The sequence below is a fragment of the Carassius gibelio genome, chromosome A12 (assembly GCF_023724105.1).
Source record: "Carassius gibelio isolate Cgi1373 ecotype wild population from Czech Republic chromosome A12, carGib1.2-hapl.c, whole genome shotgun sequence".
NCBI lineage: Eukaryota > Metazoa > Chordata > Actinopteri > Cypriniformes > Cyprinidae > Carassius > Carassius gibelio.
The window spans coordinates 8,936,384-8,960,413 of record NC_068382.1 but is presented as its reverse complement, the minus strand read 5'-3'; the positions used below and the strand labels follow the sequence as shown (position 1 = coordinate 8,960,413).

The 24,030-nt window shown below is 37.9% G+C and overlaps 1 protein-coding gene across 7 annotated transcripts in view; it reads right to left on the bottom strand.

The window, feature by feature from the left end:
- Positions 1–59: 59 nt before the first annotated feature.
- Positions 60–24,030, bottom strand: part of tanc2b (tetratricopeptide repeat, ankyrin repeat and coiled-coil containing 2b) — a 128,875-nt gene continuing 104,904 nt past the window's right edge. For 5 of the 7 annotated variants that reach the window (XM_052611075.1, XM_052611078.1, XM_052611076.1 and 2 more), the window contains 17 exons: positions 20,766–20,997; positions 19,763–19,932; positions 18,393–19,000; positions 17,110–17,218; positions 16,872–16,994; positions 16,554–16,790; positions 14,414–14,836; positions 14,242–14,335; positions 9,077–9,210; positions 8,868–8,991; positions 8,606–8,781; positions 7,025–7,157; positions 5,402–5,434; positions 4,997–5,088; positions 4,747–4,893; positions 4,466–4,566; positions 60–4,385 (listed from right to left, as the gene is read on the bottom strand). In XM_052611075.1, the coding sequence (XP_052467035.1) occupies positions 2,330–4,385; positions 4,466–4,566; positions 4,747–4,893; positions 4,997–5,088; positions 5,402–5,434; positions 7,025–7,157; positions 8,606–8,781; positions 8,868–8,991; positions 9,077–9,210; positions 14,242–14,335; positions 14,414–14,836; positions 16,554–16,790; positions 16,872–16,994; positions 17,110–17,218; positions 18,393–19,000; positions 19,763–19,932; positions 20,766–20,997 (4,992 nt within the window). In that variant the 3' untranslated portion in view covers positions 60–2,329. The remainder of the gene's footprint in view (positions 4,386–4,465; positions 4,567–4,746; positions 4,894–4,996; positions 5,089–5,401; positions 5,435–7,024; positions 7,158–8,605; positions 8,782–8,867; positions 8,992–9,076; positions 9,211–14,241; positions 14,336–14,413; positions 14,837–16,553; positions 16,791–16,871; positions 16,995–17,109; positions 17,219–18,392; positions 19,001–19,762; positions 19,933–20,765; positions 20,998–24,030) is intronic. The other 2 variants (XM_052611077.1, XM_052611082.1) reach the window with 1 other exon arrangement.

Sequence of the window (24,030 nt, the reverse complement as noted above, 5' to 3'; positions counted from 1 at the left end):
TCTTATACTGAATCAATTAAAAAACGATTAAAACCATATAAAAATGACAAGTGACATGATAAAAACACATTCTGGTTTATTGAAGTCATTAAACGTTTTCACAACGCTCTGAAAGCTCACATTTACAGACGAGAAACTCTGCTTAGCAAGCAAGTACATTAAAATCAACTCAAATCCAACTGAAAGGTAAAAAGAATGGCCAAACCCTTCAGAGGTAAATGTCACGTGGAGATGAGTGTGAGATTCATTTTTCGTCAGCTGTGAACGTTATTTCGGTTTAGTTCCTCAATGGGAGGCATACGGCAGATTCACGAATGTCTGTGTATGTCGATTTCAGAGGGGAATGGAGGATAAATCATGCGTCAGGTTATTTACAGAATAAAATAACTTCCACTTAAAAACCACAGCACCCTAAAGAGGCCCTTGACGAGCCCACATCAGAGTCCTGTGTTCCTCAAGTGTTAATTACTTATCTTTTCCCCGAAGTTGACCACGAGCGATCTCTAGACTCAAGCAAGTTTACACTGACAGCAACAGAAAGGTGAATATGGTTGCCTTTAAGACAAGCTGTCTAGATACCTGTCCATTTACAGTATTTTTGAGAAGATCTGACCAAAGCCACATTTAAGCTCGGCGTGTTAATAGTATTGCGATCCGAAGCAGAGAACTTCAAAAGGAACTAGCTTTATATTGTATTCTTACACGACAAATACACTATTTCAAAACGGCTGGTTTAATTTTCGGTAGTGTGTGACGCCGCTGAACTGTGTTTGACACGTGAGGCTCGTCAAGTCTTTGTCACGCTGCATTTGCTAAGGAGAGCAGGGTTTTGTATGCATGAACACATTTGGCCACTATATACAGCAAGTACACCGCGCACTATAAAGGCTGTTATATACACTTTTTTAATATCTTTTTAAAAACATAATTTTGCTCTTTTATATTATCGTTCATTCATTTGTTTGAAAAATTAGAATTGCACCAAGGACAATGACTGCTATTTGTTTTCTAGTAGTACAACTAATCACATGTTATTTTCCAGTGTTCACTGAAGGTTTGTTAGTAAGGACGTCCCATCCCAGATCAAAAACAAAACAAAACAAAACGAAAAACATCTCCAGTCCCTCAATATTCACATTCCATACAATCTTTACAAATGAATAAAGTGCTCTCTTTCTTTAAAATGTCACAGACAAAGATACAAATAAAAGTTTAAAAGTTAAAACAAACATATTTCACTTGATATACCGCCACTTCTTAGAACAATAAAGAAACTGAAAAAAGAAATTATATTTCTACAAACGCCCCTGAAACTTTGTGTTGAGTAGTATACATACTGCAGAGCTCATAAGACGTCTATGGTGTGATACATTCTTCAACTTGAAATACGGCAGGATTGCCACTCCGGTACTTGGTAATTAACTCATTTTGTAAATAAAGACTAAGCCATATCCACAAAATGTGAGGATTACTTGAACATTTTTTAATCGTGTTCCCAAAAAATGTTTTAACTAATATTATTGCCACACTACAACTTTGAATTTTGACAGTATTTCTGCTTGGGAGACAGAACTGTAAGGTAATAACCGTAAAAACAATAACCTCTGGTCACTACTTTATTTTGAAAATATTTGATACCGTTTCTAAAAGACCAAATCAATAAATACAAAATTAAAGACAAAAAGCAAACAAAATAAACCTGACAGAAAAGCTGCTTTAATATTTCTATACATCATATAACATATTAATTATAAATATTCCTCTTTTCCTTCTATGACTACAACTTCGCTTTTCTGTAACAGATTTTCACTTTTTACAGTATTGAACAATTCAACAATATCATGTCCAGAAAGCCTAGCAAATTTGTTTAATTTCATTGGGAAGAGAGAGAAGGATTAAGTGAGGAGTGAATGTGTTCAACACATAGATTGCCAGTTTCATATCCGCTTTGGGAGCAATGGCAAGACACACTATTCCTCTGTGTACGGCCTCTGTTCTGGATCGTCAATAAATGTGCTTTCTTATATAATGTGCAGAGCTTTAAAGAACTTTTTTTTTTAACTTTAACGTACTCTATATTCTAATTCTCCAAAAGGGTGCCGTCCGAGTTTTTACCAACAGATTGAGTTGACCTAAAGTAGGCACAGGTATTTGTACACAGGTTTTGTAACAATGTTTTTTTTTGTTTATTAAAAGTATTTCTTCTATGCAGTTTCCTCTATTTGAAATACTGGCTTTAATAACCTGCACCTACACAGTCTCTTATGCAAGACCTGACACAAACATTCACTGTCACTCACACCTTTGTGCCCACCCTTTTGGGTGCCTGTTAAACATTTGACTCCACAAAGGGTCTCTTTGGTTTGATGGGCGAGGTGGGACCTTGTCTGGCATCACGGGATAGCTGGCGGTACATGTTCTCCTGGTACGCCTGTGCCACGGGCATTGTCCGAGCCACCTTAACATCCTGGTACGTTGGTGCTTGGCTCACTCGCTCCAGTAGGTCTCGATCACGGCCTCCTCCATTGGCAAGCTTGCCCAGGGAGGATGGCTGTGGCTGGGCATAGTACTCTTCCTCTAGCATGTGTCCATTCTGGGCATTATTTGTCTTATTGTAGTAGGCAATGTTGCCTAGAGATGTAGGTGGGCTGTAGGAGGAAGCAGTGGAGGCTTGGTGGATCAAATTCCCAGGTGACGTAGGGCTAGTGATAACCGACTCCAGAGATGACAAAGGCCAGGCCCGGGAAGGCTGGTGAAGGTACTGCTGCTGAGTCCTAGCGGTCTTGTCAATGACGCCCATGAATGGAGTGGTTCGGGATCGGGTGGGCTCGGCCGAGTACAGTCCGCTCTGAGAGGGCGAGAGGGTCGATGGCTCGTCAAAGCTTCGTTCATATGTAGTCTGCAGCGGGATTTCCATTTGGGCAATGGAGGATGAGGGCCGGAAACCAGGGGGTAGATTGCAGCTGGAGCCTGAGGAGATATTACTGCTAGATGGGGAGAAGCGAAGATTTACACTCTGGGAGTGGATAAGTGGTCTGGGGGTCGATACGTGCTGTTTTAGCTCACTTGTATTGGCACTGATAGGTCTGCGCACTAGGTGGGGGATCTCTGGAGAGCCCAGTTGGCATTGTGGCAGAGCAGAGGCTGCCACTGCTCTCTCAAGTTCATGCTTGGAGACAGGATAGTACGCTGCTGACTGACTACGGCTTATCTGAGGGGTTTGGCTGAAGCGCATGCCTCCGGGTCCCCCTGTAGCTGACCGGTAGGCTGAAGCAGGACGCTGAGAGACCTCGTCTTTCCCCAAGTTTGACTCTAAAACCCCAGCAGGCCCACCTCGGCCTCCATGCTGACACAGAGCTCCCACACTAAGGCTGGATTGTACTTGAGACATTGACCTTCCATCCAATGAGGGCTGGTACACCAGCCTTGGCTCTCGATCTCTCTCCCTGTCCACATCCATAGAGCTGCCCTGGTACCTACTGCTGAGTGGATGTGCCAACTGGCTGTACAAACTGTTACTGGGCTGATTAGTGCGGACGATCTGTGCCATAGAGGGCTGCAGGCGAAGACCCTGAACCTGGTGGTGTTGACTGGTCTGAGAGCTCTGGGATGGTTGCGACTGGAGTTGGAAGGAGCGCTGGCTGCTCATCTTCAACAGTGGAGATTTAGGGCGGCTAGGTAAAGGATCCTGTTGGTAGCGGACTGGAGAGCCAGACTGGGAACGATATAGACACACACTCTCAATTGGAGGGCTACCTCTGTATGGAGCCCCACGCCTAAGAGGAGATGGCGGAGGACTCTGGTAGTCCATCCCCTGGTTCCCTCCACTACCCATGGGTGGAGGGCTGAACCGGTAGGAGGACTGATGGGCTGACGAGGAGTGGGGCGGACTCTGGTGGTAGTGGGAGTTCTGATGTGTTGGAGAGATACTCGGGGAGGTGGACTGGTAACTGTGATGGGTAGGAGATGACATGGAGGAGGAGCTTGGGTGGAACTCAAAAGCCTGTCCTCCAGATAGGTAGCCAGTGTCATGATGGCCTGGGGAAAGGGGTGGACTACGTATAATGGCAAGGCTGGAAGCATTACACATAGACACAGCCTCTAGCTCTTGTTCCAGGAAGTCATCATCCTCAAACAAGTCTTGGACGGGCTCCATATCATCCAGTCTTGGCTCAGGGGGAGGGGTGTGATGAGGGGGCTCCTCATCTTCCTCCACTGGCAGGGGAGATGGTGGTGGAGATGGGGGAGGCTCAAGCTCTGGTTCCTCTGATTGGGTAACTTGCCTGTACTCCTCTTCCACACGCTGAAGGAGACGCTGGATTTCACGATTGTTGGGACACAGCTTTTTGGCTTCCCTCAGGTCATCTAGCGCTTCAGTGAATTGCCTATAAAGCGACAATGGACATATTAATCCACCCTTAAGAAACTTGATTCATAAGGAAATAAAATAATGGAAGAACCCTACCTGCTGCTACGCTTGGCACGGGCTCTAGCATAGAATGCCTCGTAAGACTTAGGCTTCAGTTCCAGAGCCTTGGTAGCAAACTCTTCCGCCATACCAAAGTCCTGGAACCAAGAAAGTGTTCAGTCAAATCAGTGAAATTGTATTATTTTGCACAGTTGTACCAGACATGCTGCCTGCTGCTGTTACAATATTACAGCATCACACAAGATTCATAAGCATTACGGTGCGCTAGAATGACACCTTGCAAAGAGTATTTTTAGAAACATTCATGCTGTTCTCACATTCATTTTCCTCCGACAGCGAGACAAGTTCAGGAACAAAGACACTTTGAGCTCCTTAAAGGTCTTCAGGTCCTCACTTAATCCTTCTCGGGGGAATTTCTTCAGAGCATACTGGTAGCGCTGAGCCGCCTCCTTCACTTTACCCTTCTGTAAGGGAAAAGATGATTGACTGTGTAAATACAGAGAATCTATGACTTTGTTTGAGGAAAATCTGTGCAAACATCTGAGGTGAATTTTGTGTAAATCTGACCTTGTAGAAGCCATCTCCTTCTTCTAAAAGCTTACTCAGTAGGATAATCATGATGTCAGGTTTAGATGTTGCCATTGCCCAGGTAGCAGGACCTATGGGTAACAGGATGTTTGATGGGTCAAAATGAACAACTGGTTTGAGGGGAAAACATGGAGAGAGAGACGGAGGAGTGCAGAGCACTCAGGAATCATAACAAACAGATGAAGGCGAGGACAACAGGATGAGGATGCCTTCAGGGTGAACTCAAGTTCTCATTCCCCGTAACCTTTCATATTTAATACTTCATGGCAGTTTACAGTGCCAGTCAAACCTGCAGCACCCAAACACGCCACTGCACACAGAAAAGAGAGCTGTCAGGATGCCTGAAGGGAAGCAAGATGCAAGCAGCCCGAGCACAAGCATTACCTCCTTTATGCCGACTTGGCAGTGTCTGACATCCTGTGGCAGGAAGTCAGGGGTTGTAAGAGCGAGGGAATGAGGATCGGGGTTGCGGGAGAATAAGATGGGGTGAGTGGCACAACCATAGGTGGTGATGAGAGTGGCGTGTGTGAAAGTGAGAGTGGGAGAAAGAGGAAGTTAAGAGTAATGCAGTGGTCGTGGAAGAAAAGTGAGGGGGAACACAAAAAAAGCAGCCGTGAGTGGTGGGGAAAAAGAGATTCAGCTAAAAGATTTGAAATTAAAAGTAAAACAGCAAAACAACACCAGCACTAACAACGTTAAACTACCTCTTCCCAACAACTGAATTGACAAACAGAGAGAGAAAGACAGTAAAGAGCAAGAGAAACATGTAGCCAGTGAAAGCAAATGCAAAGACTACAAACAAAAAGACGCATTAATCAAGAGCAGTTGGAGAAAGTGAAGTAAAGCACAGAGCAGCAGAATGTTAGAGTGGCTGAGTTACATGAAAACACATACAGCAAGCTAACAAGCTAATGTTAATTTCGCTCCCCAAGACATTTTCTTTTTGCCAGCCGTTGGGTGGTAGGTGATTTCTGGTTTTACTATGCCTAGAGAGATTGGGTTTCTACAATATGGGCAGTGTCTGAGCCACATTAACACTGGGTAAGTTCACATGCACTAACTGTCAATCAGAATCAATCCAATCTGATTTCACATATTCATTTACATGTGTCTCATGCATTTTTCCAGTCTACATTTTACTAACTATAAGTTAGGGGTGTGCAGCGGAGCCAATATTTGATCAATCTCAATCGGTATCAATCTCAGAATTGTCCGTATCTGTATCTATATTCGGAAACTGGTGAGGCTTTACCTGAAAGTTCATACAATTGTCAATGGTTTAATACCCTATCTTTTTTCTTTGTAGCTGAACAAATATGCCTCGTATAACTGATACAAGAATATTTTTTATTATGATTCTAACATTGATTTAAATATCTTCTAACTGTCTGAGCCAATAGCCTCCTATAGACAGCGCTTTGAGGTGTAAGTCCCAGCTTGGGGACCTTTCGTGATACAAGATTAATAGCATTTAAATATATATATCAGATAGTAGAACACATGTACGATGATTTACTCCTGCCAAGCTGATTTCTGAGCGGCTCTTTGATTGTCGCTCATTTCATTCATAGTGCTTACACTCACATTTACTTTACACACTCATTATTGCGTAGCGGTTTTAGAGGTTATGTATAATATCGTACTTTCCCCTGGATCACCTGTAATCCAGCAAACACAAGGAGTGACTGTGTCAGCCAACTATTATTCGGCATAATTATTAGTTTTGAAGCAATTATCCATACCTTTCCAAATAAGGTATTCATCTACGGGACACCCCTACTATAAATCCATGTGAACTGACGTATTGGTAGACTGTCTGCTAAATACCTGCTAATAAGTTATTTGAAAAGCTGATGTATGCACATTTTTTTCCTTACTGGCTGGAATATTTCAGGACTACAATACCCCTTTCAATCAGATGAAAGTGTAATTCAGATTCAGTAGGAAGTCATTTAAATCTGATTAGGCCATCAATCTGATTCTTTGGTTGCATGTAAGTTGTCATACCGATTTTAGCTCCTTTCTTCAGCAGGGCAACCACCACAGATGTGTTTCTGCAGCCGACTGCCCGGTCCAGAGGACGCATCCCACTGTAGTCCACATGCTCGATCAAAGCCCCGTGATCCACCAGGAACTGCACCTGACAGAAGAAAGAAACTCAGTAATGGAGGAAATTACCCTATTTGGTAACACTTTATAATAACTGCATGCTATTAATCATTAGTTAAGCATTAGGAAACAGTTAATTCATCATTTATAAAGCATTAATAGACATTTATAAGCAGTTTATATATACAAATATAAATGCTTTATACCTGATTTAAAAGCATATCTATAATATATTTAATAGTTTTTTCATACTTTATTAATGATCAATATATCATTTCTAAATTAAGTATAGCATTATTTACACACCAGTTATTAAGGAGTTGTCAGTGGTTCATAAGATCACTTAGAAATTGTAAGTAAATGATTAATAAACTATTTAAATGTGCATTCATACATCTTTTTATTCAGACATATAGTAATAGTTACTTATAGTGTTAATAAATGGTTTATTAACATGTATTTCTACTGTAATTCAGGGTTAATTCGTGTAGTTGTTTATTAACTATTTTTGTGAGGTCATCTAAAGTTTATGATTTGTAAAGCTTTTACAAATGAGATTTAAAGGCTGTTAATATTTCTATGTTCTGTATCACTGTGTTGTGTTTGTTTCTGTTTTTTGTTTAGAAGATAACTGAGCTTTTAAATATCCTTTATAAATGCTTTACAAGGCATAACTAGTCCTCACTTTAGATGAGCTCACATAAATAGTTAACTGACCACTACTAAATGCTTTATTACTACCTGAATTTACTACATTTCTTGTGATCTTATGAATCACTGGCAACTCCTAAATAACTGGTTTGTAAATAATGCTATACTTCATTGAGAAATGATAAATTGATCATGAATAAAGTATGAAATTACACATTATAGATATGCTTTTAAATCAAGAATAAAGCATTTATATCTGTATTTATAAACTGATTATTACTGTCTATTAATGCTTTATAAATGATGAATTATCTGTTTACTAATGCTTAATTAATGATTAATAGTGTGCAGTTATTATAAAGTGTTACCGAATATTTTGTAGCTTTTCATCATGCATACATTAAACACAATGAAGTGTAGGTGCAAACTGCTGTGGATTAGCACATAAAATAACCTCTAAAGACTCTTTTCTTGGTTTGTAAAAACAAACAGTGGACTCTTACAGAAAGCTCACTGTTAATGGACCAACATATTTTTTGCAGCTTCATAAAAAATGAAAAGACAATAGAAATAATTTTCTGTGGTAATACACAGCACTCCACCTAAGCTGTTCAAAGAGACTAATTTGTTTAACCCACTATATTAATTTAAACATAATTATCAGAATTTCATAAAAATGCAATTGCACTTTATTGTGTAATGGTTTTTAATAGTTGGCAATGTTTTCTTACATAACATTTTATTAAATCAACACCATGATAAAACAAGACGAGACAAACTTTGAAAACCTTAACCCCAAAATGCCAAGCTAACTGAAATATCACTCACCACTTCTGAGTCTCCATAGAAGGCAGCCAGATCGAGAGGCGTTCGTCCGTTTTTATCAGTGTGGTCCGTCGCTGCACCCCTTTCCACCAAGCAGCGAACCACAGTCAGATGTCCTTTCAAACACGCCCAGCTGAGCGCAGTCAAACCCTCCTTATCCATTAGATCTATAGATGCACCTACAAATAAACAGAAGATATGATGTATATGTGATGCAAACCTCGTTAAACAGTGTTTTTGTGCCATAAAGGGGTGTATCATGTACCCTGAGCCATTAGGAACTCAACCGTGTCCAGGTGCCCTTCTGAGGCAGCCATCATGAGTGGAGTACGGCCTTGTTTATCAGCCAGGTTCACATCTGCCCCATGCAACACTAAAAGATCCACAATCTGAAAGAGAGGGTACAGCTAAAACATGTAGACACATTCTCTATCTATCAAAAATAAAGCTGGAAAACAAGTCTTTGTCAATCACCTGCCAGTGCCCTTGACGCACAGAGCTGAAGAGCGGCACGACTCCTCTCCGGTTGGGCTGCGCCACAGAAGAGCCCTGCTCCAACAGCAGCTGACAAACCTCCATCTTTCCCCGACCTGCTGCTGCTGACAGCGCTGAGGAGAAGAGCAGGAGAGAGCTGTCAATCATGACATCCAGCGAACAGAGAGCATTCTCAGAACACTGGCTAACGTTCTGCTCGGTTCTCAGTGTTATGAACAAAGATTCTTCTACTAACATAAACACAAAGTTTAGTAATGTTCTCAAAGATTTAGCACAAAAACATTATTTATGTGACCCTGGACCATAAAAAAATCTTAAGTCGCTGGGGTATATTTGTAGCGATACATAAAAAATACATTTGTATGGGTCAAAGTTATTGATTTTTCATGTTCAAAGATCATGTTCGATGAAAATATTTTGTAAATTTCCTACTGTAAATATATTAAAACTAAATTTTTGATTAGTATTATGCATTGCTAAGAACCTCATCTGGACAACTTTAAAGGTGATTTTCTCAATATTTAGATTTTTTTGCATCCTCCAATTCCAGATATTCAAAGTCGCATCTCGGCCAAATATTGTCCCTCAGTTTTGAAAAATTTACCCTTATGACTGGTTTTGTGGTCCAGGGTTACATATATAGGGTTTATGAAAAGTTTTCTTTCCTGAAATGTTTAAGTTGGATATTTGGATCATGCTTTTTCAATTTTACTTGTTTTCTGAATATTCAGAATACATTTAAAAGTAACATTCCAATCATTTTAATTTTTTTTTTTTTTTTTTTTTTTTTTTTTGCAAAATGAGAAAATGGGGTGCTTCCTTAACATTCACATAACCAAGAAAAACGTTTTTTAGACATTTAGAAATAATGTTTTTGTAATACAAACATTAGTAAAATATTCTTAGAACATATTTTTGTGTGACATATGCATTCTTTGCACAGAGAGTGATCCCAAATTGCAATTTGACAAGCTCAATTAGGACAAAGTGAAAGAAATGTTACATATATTTATATTAGATTTTCCATCAAGTTTAGCCAATAAGTCAGTTGTGGAAGTTCATGAGAAAGATTTTATTAGTTTATGTCATATATTTTGGGAATGTCCTGAGGTACATATTTTAAAATACTTAAAATATTGTGAAAAAAAGAAGCTAGGATTGTTGTTCATTTTGTATTTATATTTATTGATTATAACTGTTCAATGTTATATTTAAAAAGTTAAAAGGAATGGAAGAATGCATATGTTTGAATATATTTAAAATGATTTGGAAACGATATGTAAAAGTAAAGACTTAAAAGCAATATGAACTATGTATGATGTAAAAAAATCACATATATGTACAGGTGCTGGTCATATAATTAGAATATCATCAGAAAGTTGATTTATTTCACATTAAAAAAGTGAAACTTGTATATCATATTCATTCATTACACACAGACTGATATATTTCAAATTATTATTTATTTTATTAATTTTGATTATTATAACTGACAAATAAGGAAAATCACAACTTCAGTATCTCAGAAAATCTGAATATTGTGAAAAGGTTCAATATTGAAGACACCTGGTGCCACACTCTAATCAGTTAATTAACTCAAAACACCTGCAAAGCCTTTAAATGGTCTCTCAGTCTAGTTCTGCAGGCTACACAATCATGGAGAAGACTGCTGACATGACAGATGTACAAAAGACGACCATTGACACCTTGCACAAGGAGGGCAAGACACAAAAGGTCATTGCAAAAGAGGCTGGCTGTTCACAGAGCTCTGTGTCCAAGCACATTAATAGAGAGGCGAAGGGATGGAAAATATGTGAGAGAAAAAAGTGTACAAGCAATAGGGACAACCGCACCCTGGAGAAGATTGTGAAACAAAACCCATTCAAAAATGTGGGGGAGATTCACAAAGAGTGGACTGCAGCTGGAGTCAGTGCTTCAAGAATCACTACACACAGATGTATGCAAGAGATGGGTTTCAGCTTCGCACTCCTTGTGTAAAGCCACTCTTGAATAACAGAGAGCGTCAGAAGCATCTCAAAACTAAAAGGACTGGACTGCTGCTGAGTGGTCCAAAGTTATGTTCTCTGGTGAAAGTAAATTTTGCATTTCCTTTGGAAATCAGGGTCCCAGAGTCTGGAGGAAGAGAGGAGAAGCACACAATACATGTTGCTTGAGGTCCAGTGTAAAGTTTCCACAGTCAGTGATGGTTTGGGGTGCCATGTCACCTGCTGGTGTTGGTCCACTGTGTTTTCTGAGGTCAAAGGTCACAGCCGTATACCAGGAAGTTTTAGAGAACTTCATGCTTCCTGCTGCTGACCAACTTTATGGAGATGCAGATTTCATTTTCCAACAGGACTTGGCACCTGCACACAGTGCCAAAGCTTCCAGTACCTGGTTTAAGGACCATGGTATCCCTGTTCTTAATCGGCCAGCAAACTCACCTGACCTTAACCCCATTGAAAATCTATTGGGTATTGTGAAGAAGAAGACCCAGACCCAAGAATGCAGAAGAGCTGAAGGCCACTATCAGAGCAACCTGGGCTCTCATAACACCTGAGCAGTGCCACAGACTGATCGACTCCATGCCACGCCGCATTGCTGCAGTAATTCAGACAAAAGAAAACCCCATCTAAGTACTGAGTGCTGCTCATACTTTTTTTTTATATGAATGCTTTTCGGTTGACCAAGATTTCTAAAAAATAAGTTCTTTGTATTGGTCTTAAGTAATATTCTTATTTTCTGAGATACTGAATTTGGGATTTTCCTTAGTTGTCAGTTATAATCCTCAAAATGAAAAGAAATAAACAATTTAAATATATCATTCTGTGTGTAATGAATGAATATAATATACAAGTTTCAATTTTGAATGGAATTAGTGAAATCAAATGATCAAATTTTGATGATATTATATATTATATGACCAGGTCCTGTATATACTATATTTTATGTGTAAATAGGTAGAAGAGCCTGTGGGGAAGTTGAGCCACCCCTTATTTCCACGACCAATGAAGAGTTATCTCCTTTACTCACCCTGTGATGGAGAGGGACCCATTGAATGACTGGTAACTACACTCTTGTAGTTACTGGTAAAAACCTTTTTTTTTCATGTTTAAAATACTTTTTTAACATTCAAGGACTCATGCTTCTTCTGTCTGAACAATTATTGTTCAGTTAACAATGAACATGAATAAACAAATAACAATTAACAATGTTTATGAAAAAGGGCCGTTTTATTTATAAGTAGGATGTTAAGGACAATTAGCCCAGTTCTGTGAAGTAGATTGCAGTCAGTTTTATTATTCTTCAATTTGAACATTATTTTGTTCAGAACTTTTTAAATAATTTGAAAAATGCCTTTAAAGTAAAAAAACGGTATCTTTAAATAAAGAACTTTTAGAAAGTAATCCATCCAACTAATCTATTATTATATTATCCAAACCTATTTGTCCTTATTTGAACAATGTTTAAAACTTATTCCAAGCAAGGAAGGAAGCATTACAAGCACTTCCTATGTCTGTTTGCCTCTTTAAGAAGAATCGCTTTATGTATCCCCAAATTGAAAGTCACTTTGGATAAAAGCATCTGCAAAATGACTAAATGTAATGTAAATGTATCAGGATCCTAACCCAGCGTCTAGAGCCACAGGTAGAGAAACTCCCTGCATAGATGACCAGTCCATCACAAGGCTCACACATAGATTTTAATAAGTCATTTTGGACTCATTTCTCTTCTTTTGATATAGCATGAGGTGAAAAGTTTCAGTTTTACTTCAGCATAATCAGTAGCACAGTTTAACTCCTTGTGGCTCAACTTACCCTCTCCCTAGGCTCAATTCAACCCTCACTTGGGGCAGGTTGAGCCAAGAGACCCCTTTTTTTGGAAATCCATATTTTAAAAGCAGTTTATTTGAAATCCAAAGTGATTATTCCCAAGGATGCACCATATTCTGAAATTCACGTACATATTTAAATTGTATATTTTCAGCAGTAGCCAAGAAACATTGTATTAGTCAAAAATTATAGATTTTTCTATTATGCCCAAATCATTTGAATATTAAGTAAAGATCATGTTCCATGAAGATATTTTGTAAATTTCCTACTGTAAATATATCAAAACTTAATTTTTTTTTGCACCCTCTGATTCCAGATCTTCAAATAGTTGTATCTCTGCCAAATATTGTCAGATCCAAACAGACCATACATTAATGGAAATATTATTTATTATCAGCTTTCAGATGGTGTATAAATCTCAATTTCGAAAAATTTAGAAGGTTTTGTGGTCCAGGGTCACATATATATTTTATGTGCATATATAAATAAAATGTATGCATTCTATATATATGTGCACTTATATTTATCAATCATTTTTAATTCGACTCACTCATTCCCAATGTTTTCCCTCACAGTTTTATACCTTTATCTTTTAGTCCACACACATGGACCCCATAACCTAGGAAATAGCAGGTACATCCTAACACTGTGTGTTTATGTGTGTGCATACTGTGTTTACCAGTTTAAGTGGACCAGTGTACTCACTCGCTCTTGACTTGCTGTTAAGCCAAAGCTATGACTGTTTGAGTCTAAACTAACCAGTAGGCAAATCTACAAAACAAACTACAGATGCACCGATTATGATTTTTCATGGATGATTCCGATAGTCAGCAAATGGGCTGATTCTGATACCGATAGCTGATCTTTTATGTTAAATTTTTTAAGCAAGAGACAAGAAAGCATGAAAGAGTACATGAACAAGCTGTTTATTAGCTCTATTGCAGGCTGAACCCTTTGAAATTAGAACAACTACTGCATTTTAATCACAGTCCAAACAAAGATGCTACATACATGTAGCATGAGCATGTTATTTTTTATTTAAATTTAGATTGTACAATTACAAGATTTAAAGCAAACAGAGCTTTGTGAAATTATGCACAATGCACATTCACTCTCTGACAAAGAGAGTTCTTACAATATTACTTAAAATTATTGAATAAAATAATAAACAATTACAAAGCATTTTCGGTTTCAGTTTGCAGAATCAGGGTCCAGAATTTTCATTTTGGTGCATCCCCTTCATCCCTTTCATGCCAGTTAGGATGTCAATGCAGGCAGCTTAGATTGAAAAAGCCTATATAAGTGGAGCTCTACCTGTCTCACCCCACAGGGTATCATAGCTGTTAATCTGGGCGCGCTGAGTGTCCTCTTCATCCCTCTCAGGCAAGTCCAAGAGATAAGACACAATCTTAAAGACACAGATACAGTTAGTTGCTATATGAGCAAGAAGCATGCAAGGAATTGTGTGACACCCACATGCCATTACCTCTGTGTAACCCATGCTGGCTGCTGCTATAAGGGCCTGCTGTACTGCCACGCTCTTGTTGAAGGTCACAGGCTGTGGGGACGTCTGCTGCCGAGTCTGTGCGTCCGCCTGTGTCTGTTGTTCAGACTCTTCTGGAGTCTCTTCCTGCTCCTCCACCTTCTGCTCGGACTCCTGCGGCTCCTCCGCTGCGTCGTCCTGTCGCTCAGGGCTGGAGGGCTGTGACTCCTGGGGCGTGGCTTGTGTGGGAGAGGGCGTGGCCTGTGGCTGGCTGGGTGAGGGCGTGTCCTGTGACTGTGTGGGGGAGGGGCTCTGGAGGTACATCTGACCCCAGTCGCTCTGAATGAGGAACCTCACCACCTCCAGATGTCCTCTGAGAGCAGCATGCACTAGGGCACACTGACCATGCTTGTCCAAGTGGTCGAGCTAAAGAGAGGGCAGACATGCACATAAATATCATTCTGCATGGTCTGGTGCGGACTGCAGAAGCAAAGGAACAGACTAAACCATAAGCTCCAGTCTGACGGACTGACTTTACACAAATTCTGTGAATCCTGGATGGATTTTTAACAGTCCCACAGGTATCCAAAGAAAAATATTTGCACTTCGGGGGAAGATCTAGTCACTAATTTTGACAACATTTGCAAGGTGGGTATCATCAAACCAGAATTTAGTTTTAAAATATCTGATTTAAAATCTACTTTCTCCTCAAAATCACTTTTCAAAAATAGTTTGATTCTTGATCAGAATAAGCTACAAAGTTGATCAGACATAACACTAAGATCTAGTAGCTGAATACAAGTTGCAATGGTATCAACTTTACTACATGAATAAGTAGAAGAACAAAAAAAGCAGAATCCTAGCACATTTTAGATACTGTTTTTGTAGTGAAATGCATTTTTTAAGATTTCTTAATTTATTTACATGTACAATACCTTTTAAAAGTTTGAGATAGCAAGATCTATTTTTTTTTTTTTAGAAATGGATGCTTTAAATTGATAAAACGTAACAGTAAAGCCAGTTCTCTTTTGTTGCAAAAGATACCGATTTAAAATTAATGCTGTTCTTTCAAACTTTTTATTCATCAAAGATTCTTAAAATATAAAAAAGTGTTACGGTTTTCACAAGAATATGAAGCAGCACAAATGTTTTCAACACTGACAATAATCAGAAATTATAATTAAGTTCATTTCAAGTATATTTTTAAGTATACTTTATGTAGCAAGTATACAAAAATCAGTGTTCTAGTAGTATACTTGTAAGTGTACTGTTTCAATACTCCTTGGGACTAAATTTGCCAACTTTCTAGTATATAAAAGTATACTTTTAGGTATAGTTTAAGTATAATAGTAAATTTTGAGTACACTACTAGTTTACCTCTATGTTTGTAGTTTGTACTGTTCAACCATACTAAAAGTGAACTTATAGGTGTACTGCTAGTTTATTATTAAATACTTTGAAGTATAGTCTCAGTAAACGACTAGTTTAGTAGTTTTATACTGCAAGTATACTGATAAGTTTTCTTTAAGTATACTTAAGTGAACAAATGTCCGTATTTAGGTTTTAATGTGTAAATATTTTGTTATATGAATATCTGAACATACCAAACACCCAAAGAAATAACAGGGTATCTGCTTGTGAACAAAAACATGTTATTCTAGCTTCATGTGTTCTTTTTTAAACACTTTAATGTGGTTAACAAAAAGCTGAAAAGCTATGAATTGGATTCAGAATGATAATCAAAACATAGATGGAGACGATCAACACCCCAAAGCTTGACTGTAATTATCACCTCTTCATTAATTGACATTTTATTCCATAACATTAGAGTTTTGATGCTGTTTCATGTCTGATGATAGTGTTACATGATTTAGAATCTGGTGTTTCTTTTTTCTTCTTCACTTGTGTTTTTTTTGGAAATTCTGTGCAGAAGATGTGTACTAGCGCCCTCTACAGTATAACAATGAAAACACAGATTCTAAGAGTATGATTAAAATATATTAAGAATTTTTGTAAGTATACTTAAATGTCATTTTAAGTATATTTATGAAGAGTACATAAATCCCATTTCTGAAAAGTACATAAAAAGCCTAAACTAAAATCATACTTTCGTATTTTTAGTTTAAAAGAAGTATACGAATACCTTTGCTTTCCTCTTGCAGAGGGCAGTAACTATGCCCATGTGTCCAGCGGCAGCGGCGTAGCTCAGAGGAGTGAGGCCGCTCTCAGATGTTGAGTCTACATTGGCACCGTATTCGAGCAGCAGGTTCACCATGTCCATGTAGCCCAGGTGAGCATGCACACACAGCACCGGGGCGTTGTTCAACACCTCTGTACGGTAGTTCACATTAGCACCACCCAACATCAGCAGCCGGGACACCTACAGAAAAAGAAAGCAGAAAAATAAATCCAATGCTGTGGAGCTAGAATCCAACGTAAGATCTGTAAATTTGTGCAGTACCTTTATGTTAGGTGTATAAAGGTTTCTGAGTGATGACAGAGCTGCTGATAAACTCTCTGTACTGTATGACACCCACAGCCCTTGCAAGATGGATGAAGACACTCCAACCTTCTTACTCAGGCCCTACAGTATGATGAGAAGATCAGACGAAAAGCCTTAATGCATGAAAGCTTTAGCTGTACAATACAGGCATTATGGTGATCTGTTAAGTTAACACATACTTGCATGACACTCTTACCTTGAATATGTGTGCTTTTAGTATATGGTGACCCAACTCAATTGTCTGCTGTCTATTTAGTTTGTTTTCTTGTCTGGAGAACCAGAAAGCCAGAAGCGTGTGGCCATTCCTTTAAAAACAACATGTAAGAAATGTAAAATACTTCACAGTGAAACTGCACCTGTCACAAATCCCTGAAAATCTCATTTGCTTCTCATATTTCTTCAACACTTTAATCTAAAAATTCAGTTTGATGGAAATTTCAAGTCTTAAATATCTTAAATGATATAACATTTAGGTTGTTGGTTCTTTAATGAATTGCATTTGTTCCTCTGTTGTAAGTCACTTTGAATAAATGCATAAATGCAAATCTTAAAAAATTCTTAATAATTATTTGAGGAGGTCTTAAATTTGGGAAGGGAAAAACAGGAATTGTGATCCGTTTTAATGCAATTGTAAAATGTCAAAAGGTGATGATGAGAAGGTGGGAGACCAAAACATTATTTAACACATTGATCACTGTTTTTTTTTAGTAATACTGACATACTATTATAATTTTTTTTATTTATTAAAGTTTATATATATATATATATATATATATATATATATATATATATATATATATATATATATATATATATATATATATATATATATATATATAAAATTTCTCTATATATTGTATAATTTCTCTATGGATTGTAGTACTTCAACTTAAACTAAACAAAGATGTTGCCTACTAGGTAAAATAAAATGCATATTTTATTTCAATTAATGAAAATGTTTCTTTTAGGGCTTTATTTTTAGTTAACAATAATAACCCTGACATTGATTCAATATATAGATTTTACATGTGTTTGCACAATATATTTTTGTTGCCTTCCTTTAGACAAATTATTATTGAATTAGTAAAATCCATTATTGATTGGCGTCTAATTTGCATGCTTTGACATATTAGTGCATAAACCAGTTTTTATACATACATTATACAAATTAATGAAAACATGTCTTGAGTATTTTGAAATTGCATTCCTGTTTTACAGCTAAATATATGTCTATTTAATTAAAAATGTATTTTTAGATTGTGTGGGTTTGTTCCTTATGGACAGATGGTATTCATTTTACTTCTCTAAACTCCTTCCTTGACCAGGCATGCTCTGTGGATGCTTTGGTTCATCTATGTGGCCAAAACCATTTTAAAAACCAGCAGAACACATGAAAACCATCTAAGGCTGTTTTAAACTTTCGGTATGAGCAGAAGAGTTTGACAAAGCTATTTGGTATTCCAGTGCATTTAGTCAGACCTGAGATCGCAGAGGAACTTGGTCTTCTCTCCTTCTTCTCTCCATATGAGCCACTCTCTGAAGGAAGGGTGCACAAACATGCGCGTCCCATCCCGTCTCTTCACCAGGAACACAGACAGGTTCTCCATCCTCTGCTGGAAGTCATCCCATTCCAGCGTGCCCTTCACCGAGCCGCTGTTGATGGCCTGGTAGATCTGCTCGTCGGTCAGCGGGTGCAGGGAGGCCAGGGCCACGTTGAGCATCGGCAGGGCCCTTTCGAAGGACGACTGCGTCGGGAAGCGCATGTTACACTGCAGAAGGTAAACTTCAGCTAGATTGACCGGGACCACCTTGTAGTTAGTGCTCTTGAGCACCAGGTAGCCACGTTCGATCAGGTCAAAGGTGAGCTTCAGGTAGAGCAAGGAGCCCTGGCTGAGGGCCTTGAGGTGGGAGCTGAGCTTGCCGAAGCTGGTGTTGTCCATCTTTCCGTTGAGGGAGATGTTGTTCTGGATCTCTGCGCTGCTGTGGATGCGGTGCAGGATGTAGCCCTGGAGGTCGTGGTCGATGGCGTCGTTCTCCTCCAGGCCGTCCAGAGAGATTTGGTGGAAGGGCAGAGGTTTGGTGATTTCCTGGAAGAAAGCGGTAAGATCAGTAACTTCCAGCTTATGTTATTTTGTAGCTGTTTTTTTGATGTGTTTAGTAGAAGCGAAATGCACCATAAAATAGTGTTTTGGTATATTTATATAATTCATTATTTTGACTAAGCATCTTAATATTGCAACCTTGTTAGTTTATTTGTATTAAATACTCAAAATTGATCGATTTTTGTAATAAGTGCATTTATAGGTACAAAAAAAAATAGGTCTTTATAAAAGCCTATTTTAGAAGTTCACATGCAATCAATAATCTAGCAATGCGATAAAACCATATGAATAATGTACAATTTCAAAATGTTACGTTTTTCCACTGATTTTTAACTCAAAATAAATGACTCATGTCACAAAAAACAGACCAAAATATCCATGAAATTAAAAAAGTGGGGGCAAATAAACAAACAAAACAAAAAAAAAACCTAAATGAACTTCTGAGCATATTTTCATGATTTCTGAAGATCATGTGACACTGAAGACTGGAGGAATGATGCTGAAAATACAGCTGTGCATCACAGAAATAAATAAGTAAAAAAAAAACATTTAAACAGGTATTAAAATATATTAAATATAAATATATTCCACCATCTTACCGATCCTCCTGTATTTTTTTGTAAATATTTCAAATATTGGAAATATGCAATGATTCAGTTATTATAATGTATTTGTATGGTACGAGTCCGAGCTGTCGTTGTGTGAGATTGAGACACATGAACAGTCACAGTGTGTTTGTGTGTTCACCTGCAGGGAGGTTCTGACAGTCACCACCAGTTTGAGCCAGACTGGGAACTTGTTCATGGTCTTACAGAGGAAAGACACAATCGTGTCCCCGTAGTCTGGTTTGTGGAACTCAGCCTCATTCAGACCATCGATGAGGATGATGAGGTCTTCATCTGGAGTGATCTTCCTCTCTGAAGAAAAACAGCAACATGCAAACATTTACACATGCAGGGAATATTCTGAATTACATTTCTGCCTCTATTGTGCATTAAAGGAATAGTTTAACCAAAATCATTATTTTATTTAAATTATTATTATTTAAATTTTTTGCCGAAAATGTACCCACACTCAGGTCATCCAAGATGTAGATGAACTTGTTACTTCATCAAATTTAGAGAAATGTAGCATTGCATCACTTGCTCAGCAATGGATGCTCTGCAGTGAATGGGTGCCGTCAGAATGAGAGTCCAAAAGTCTTGTGAAGCCAAAAGCTGCATTTTTGTAAGAAACATATCCATCATTAACACGTTTTTATCTTCTGGCCAAAATAGTAGTCCATAAAAATCCAAAAGTCCTCTCATCCAAATTCCCAGGCTGTTTTGGCTTGTAAACAGTGCTTGATTTGTGCAGATTTCTCTCCTGATTCGGATTAGATGACTTCTTCACTGAATAAATCAATATTATAGCAACTGTTTAAAAAAATGAATTTGTTTCTTACAAACATGCAGCTTTTGGTTGCAAAATCCGTTAATCGTTAAACTGGAGTTTTTTGGTGATTATTGTGTTGTTTATATCAGCTGTTTGGACTCTCATTCTGACGGCACCCATTCACTGTTCTGAGCATGCGATGGAAAGCTACATTTCTCCAAATCTGTTGCGATGTTGAAACAAACTACATCTTGGATGACCTGCTAAGGGTAACAAAATGTTCAATAGTTTTTGGGTGAACTATTCCTTTAAAGATATAAACACAAACTCTTGATTAATCCACTCATGTGTGTTTATGGCTGTTGATGTCCCATGCCTTTATAAAGTGCATCCAGTGGATCGAGCACGCCTCGTCTGAAGGCAGTGGGCGGATCTTGGACGCAGGATCGCAGACTGAGCATGCTCTGTATGTGCGGCTCTTTCAGCAGCAGCTCTCTGTACGCGGCCAGCTGCGGCGAGCGACACAGCAGTGCTGCCACGTTGTGCACAAACTCAGGAACCAGGCAGGTGTAGGCGTTATCTGCCTGACAGTAGTGATACGCCACGACCTGCAGGGGGCGGCACAGAGAAGCACAGGTGAGAGAGACACCAGACTGCAGGATTTGTGCTGATCTATCACCAGTTTGCTGGAATACAAACCAATTATAACATGATGTTACTAATAATATTGATTATGATGTGGAACAACAGTCTCCAGATTAAGAGCAGAAAGACAATATGCTGTGGCTGTAGTAAAAACCACAATTTTTCTAATAAACACAAATATAATAAATGCATATCCTAATATAAACATACCTTGAATATTATAATATAGAGTTGTTTAAACAATTATATTAAATTATGCTATTTTAAGAAAACATTTTCTGTGAGCCTTTCTGCATGCCAATCATTTTGCAGATTTAGGATTGCTGACATCTGGTTGGCTGGCGAGTACGAGAGGGCGGGGCTTTAGAAAGAGGGCGTGTCACTGAAGTTAGAAAGATGGTGGAAAGCTGACATCTGCAGTTTTAAGCATTGTTGGGTTGTATTATGATTCTAGCACATACTTATTGCACCTGAAATTGGAAACGTCAGTAGAAAATAAGGGACAAATCAGGACTGCATTGTGTTTTCACTGCGAGTACAGCTAAAGTGTTCAATGTAGTGACACCTTCCCAGCTCCGACTTCACCTTCATCTGTCCTGATGTTCATTATTCAACACTTCTGAAGTAAGCGTGAAGCAGAGCGCGCAGGAGGCCCGGAGCTGCTGGTGATTCAGCACAACTTACAGAGAGAGAGGCAGATAATTACTGTAATGTGCTCCAGTCAGACTGGAAGCCTATGTGCTTCGGAAAGCTCAGGAGCTTCATGCTTATTGCATTTTACTAAAAATATTCGGTTGAGTTTGGTGAACTTTGACGTGCATAAAAGATCTAAACGTCACCTATTGACCTCTTGGCTAAACCCACTTTCAAAACTGCATGGTTTGCAATGCAGCAGAAGAGGAGTTTATTACACATTTTAATGTATTGTATTATTTAGGGTAAGGGTTATATGGGATTTAATACTTATTCAAAACAGAATCTTTCTATAGTCTGATCTTTAGTTCATGTTTAGATTTTATATATTTAGTTATAATGTATACACTTTTTATATTGTACATTTTAACATTTAAATATAATAACTAATGCTAATATTATTTATTATATTTACATAAACTAGTGGGTTTAGTATCTTTCATTTGATAGAGAAATGTGTGCTCATATTCAGCAAGAGCACATTAAAATGATCAAAAGTGACTGTAAAAGATTTCTACTTCTGTCAAGTATTGATCAAAGAATACTAATCAATAAAATGTATTACCGTTTCCACAAAAATGTAAATGTTTTCAACATTGATAATATTCAAAAATGTTTCTCAAGGGCAGCAAATCAGCATATTTTCATGATTTCTGAAGATCATGTGACACTGGAGACTGTGAGTAATGATGCTGAAAATACAACATTGCATCACAGAAATAAATTACATTTTAACATATATTCACATTGCAAACAGCTATGTTAAGTTGTAATAATATTTCACAACATTATAGACTTTACTATATTTTCAGTCAAAGAAATGCAGCCTTGGAGAGCAGAAGAGACTTCTTTTAAAAACATTCAAATATTTTACAGCCTACATGCTCATGTCATAAGCAAATACAAACTTTAATGTAAGTAAAAACAAAAATAAAATAACAAATTTTCACTCATACTCTTTCATAGCCAAACATAAGAGTGTGGTTGCACCTGTTCAATGCACAGCCCTCTGTAACATCACCATTCAGAGAATTAACAACAACGGTTGGCTAACACACAAGCCACATGTGTTTACCTACTCTGGTGTAGATGAATGTGTCTCACTCATGTCTAAATGCAGCAGTTACTGCATCTCTGCATGACAATTCAGTCTGACATGCATTATAGTGGACTCCAGAGAAACAATATCAAAAAACAAGAACAACAAACACCAGCAACATCCCTTCAAGCTCCACAAACTCAGTTAATGAGGTGTGATGGGTTAACGAGGAAAGCTCCGGTCAGACACAAATCACGGCGCAGGTGGAGGAGAAGATGGAGAAGTCAGAGATCAGATGCGGAGACGATCAACTATATTAGAATACTAATTCATACTCATACAAATGTTTTAAAAGGGACTTAAAGCATCCAGAGGGGTAGAAAGAGAGAGTTGATTATTAATGCACTGACTTAACTAGATCTAATATCATGGCAAAGAATTGCTTTCTGCCTGAATAAATATTTTATGAGGCGCACTGGCAAACTTACTTCTCTTTTTTAAACATATCTGCATAATGCAATAGCTGAGAGCGCGACAGCAGGCCCGCACAGGTTAGGACGGCCTTTTGTGTGTGAGATGAAGCAATTCTACCAGTCAATGAGATCTAGTGTGAGAAGATTGATGTGGGAAACCTTCTGTGTGTGTGTGTGTGTGTGTGTGTGTTGAGGTTGGCTTGATACCAAATTTTCAGCTTCAGTGAGAAACCAGCTTTGTTGAATCTGCATAATAGATTTACATATCATGTAACACAAAGATATTAATCCAGTAATTGAAATATGATTTCTGTCACACACATTTAGATAAGAGCCCTTTTAAAATCTCATAGGTTCACCAAATTATCATTTCAACTAATCATTTAATAGAGTATAAAAAAAAAGTAAGAATATATAATCATCACATATGTTTCAACATAAAAATATTAAGAACATAAACATTTGAGCTGATCCGAATTAGTTATTTTGTATTTTTAAATGTTTTCCATTTATTGTTTTTGTTTAAAATGGAATTGTCCTAGCTTCAGTCCCTCAAGCTCCGTATGGAAGCTTTTTTCCATTATCCCAATTCAGGCCCTTTTCAATTCTGATTCTGAGAAAAATAGGTATAGCATATAAGAAATTCTGAGAAAAAGTCTGAATTCAGAGAAAAAAAATTACAAGATGAAAAAAAAAAAGTCCGAATTTTAAGGTTATATTTTGCAATTTAGACTGAAAAAATGTCTCAATTACCTATTTTCTTTTAATTATTATTAATGATCCCATGGCAG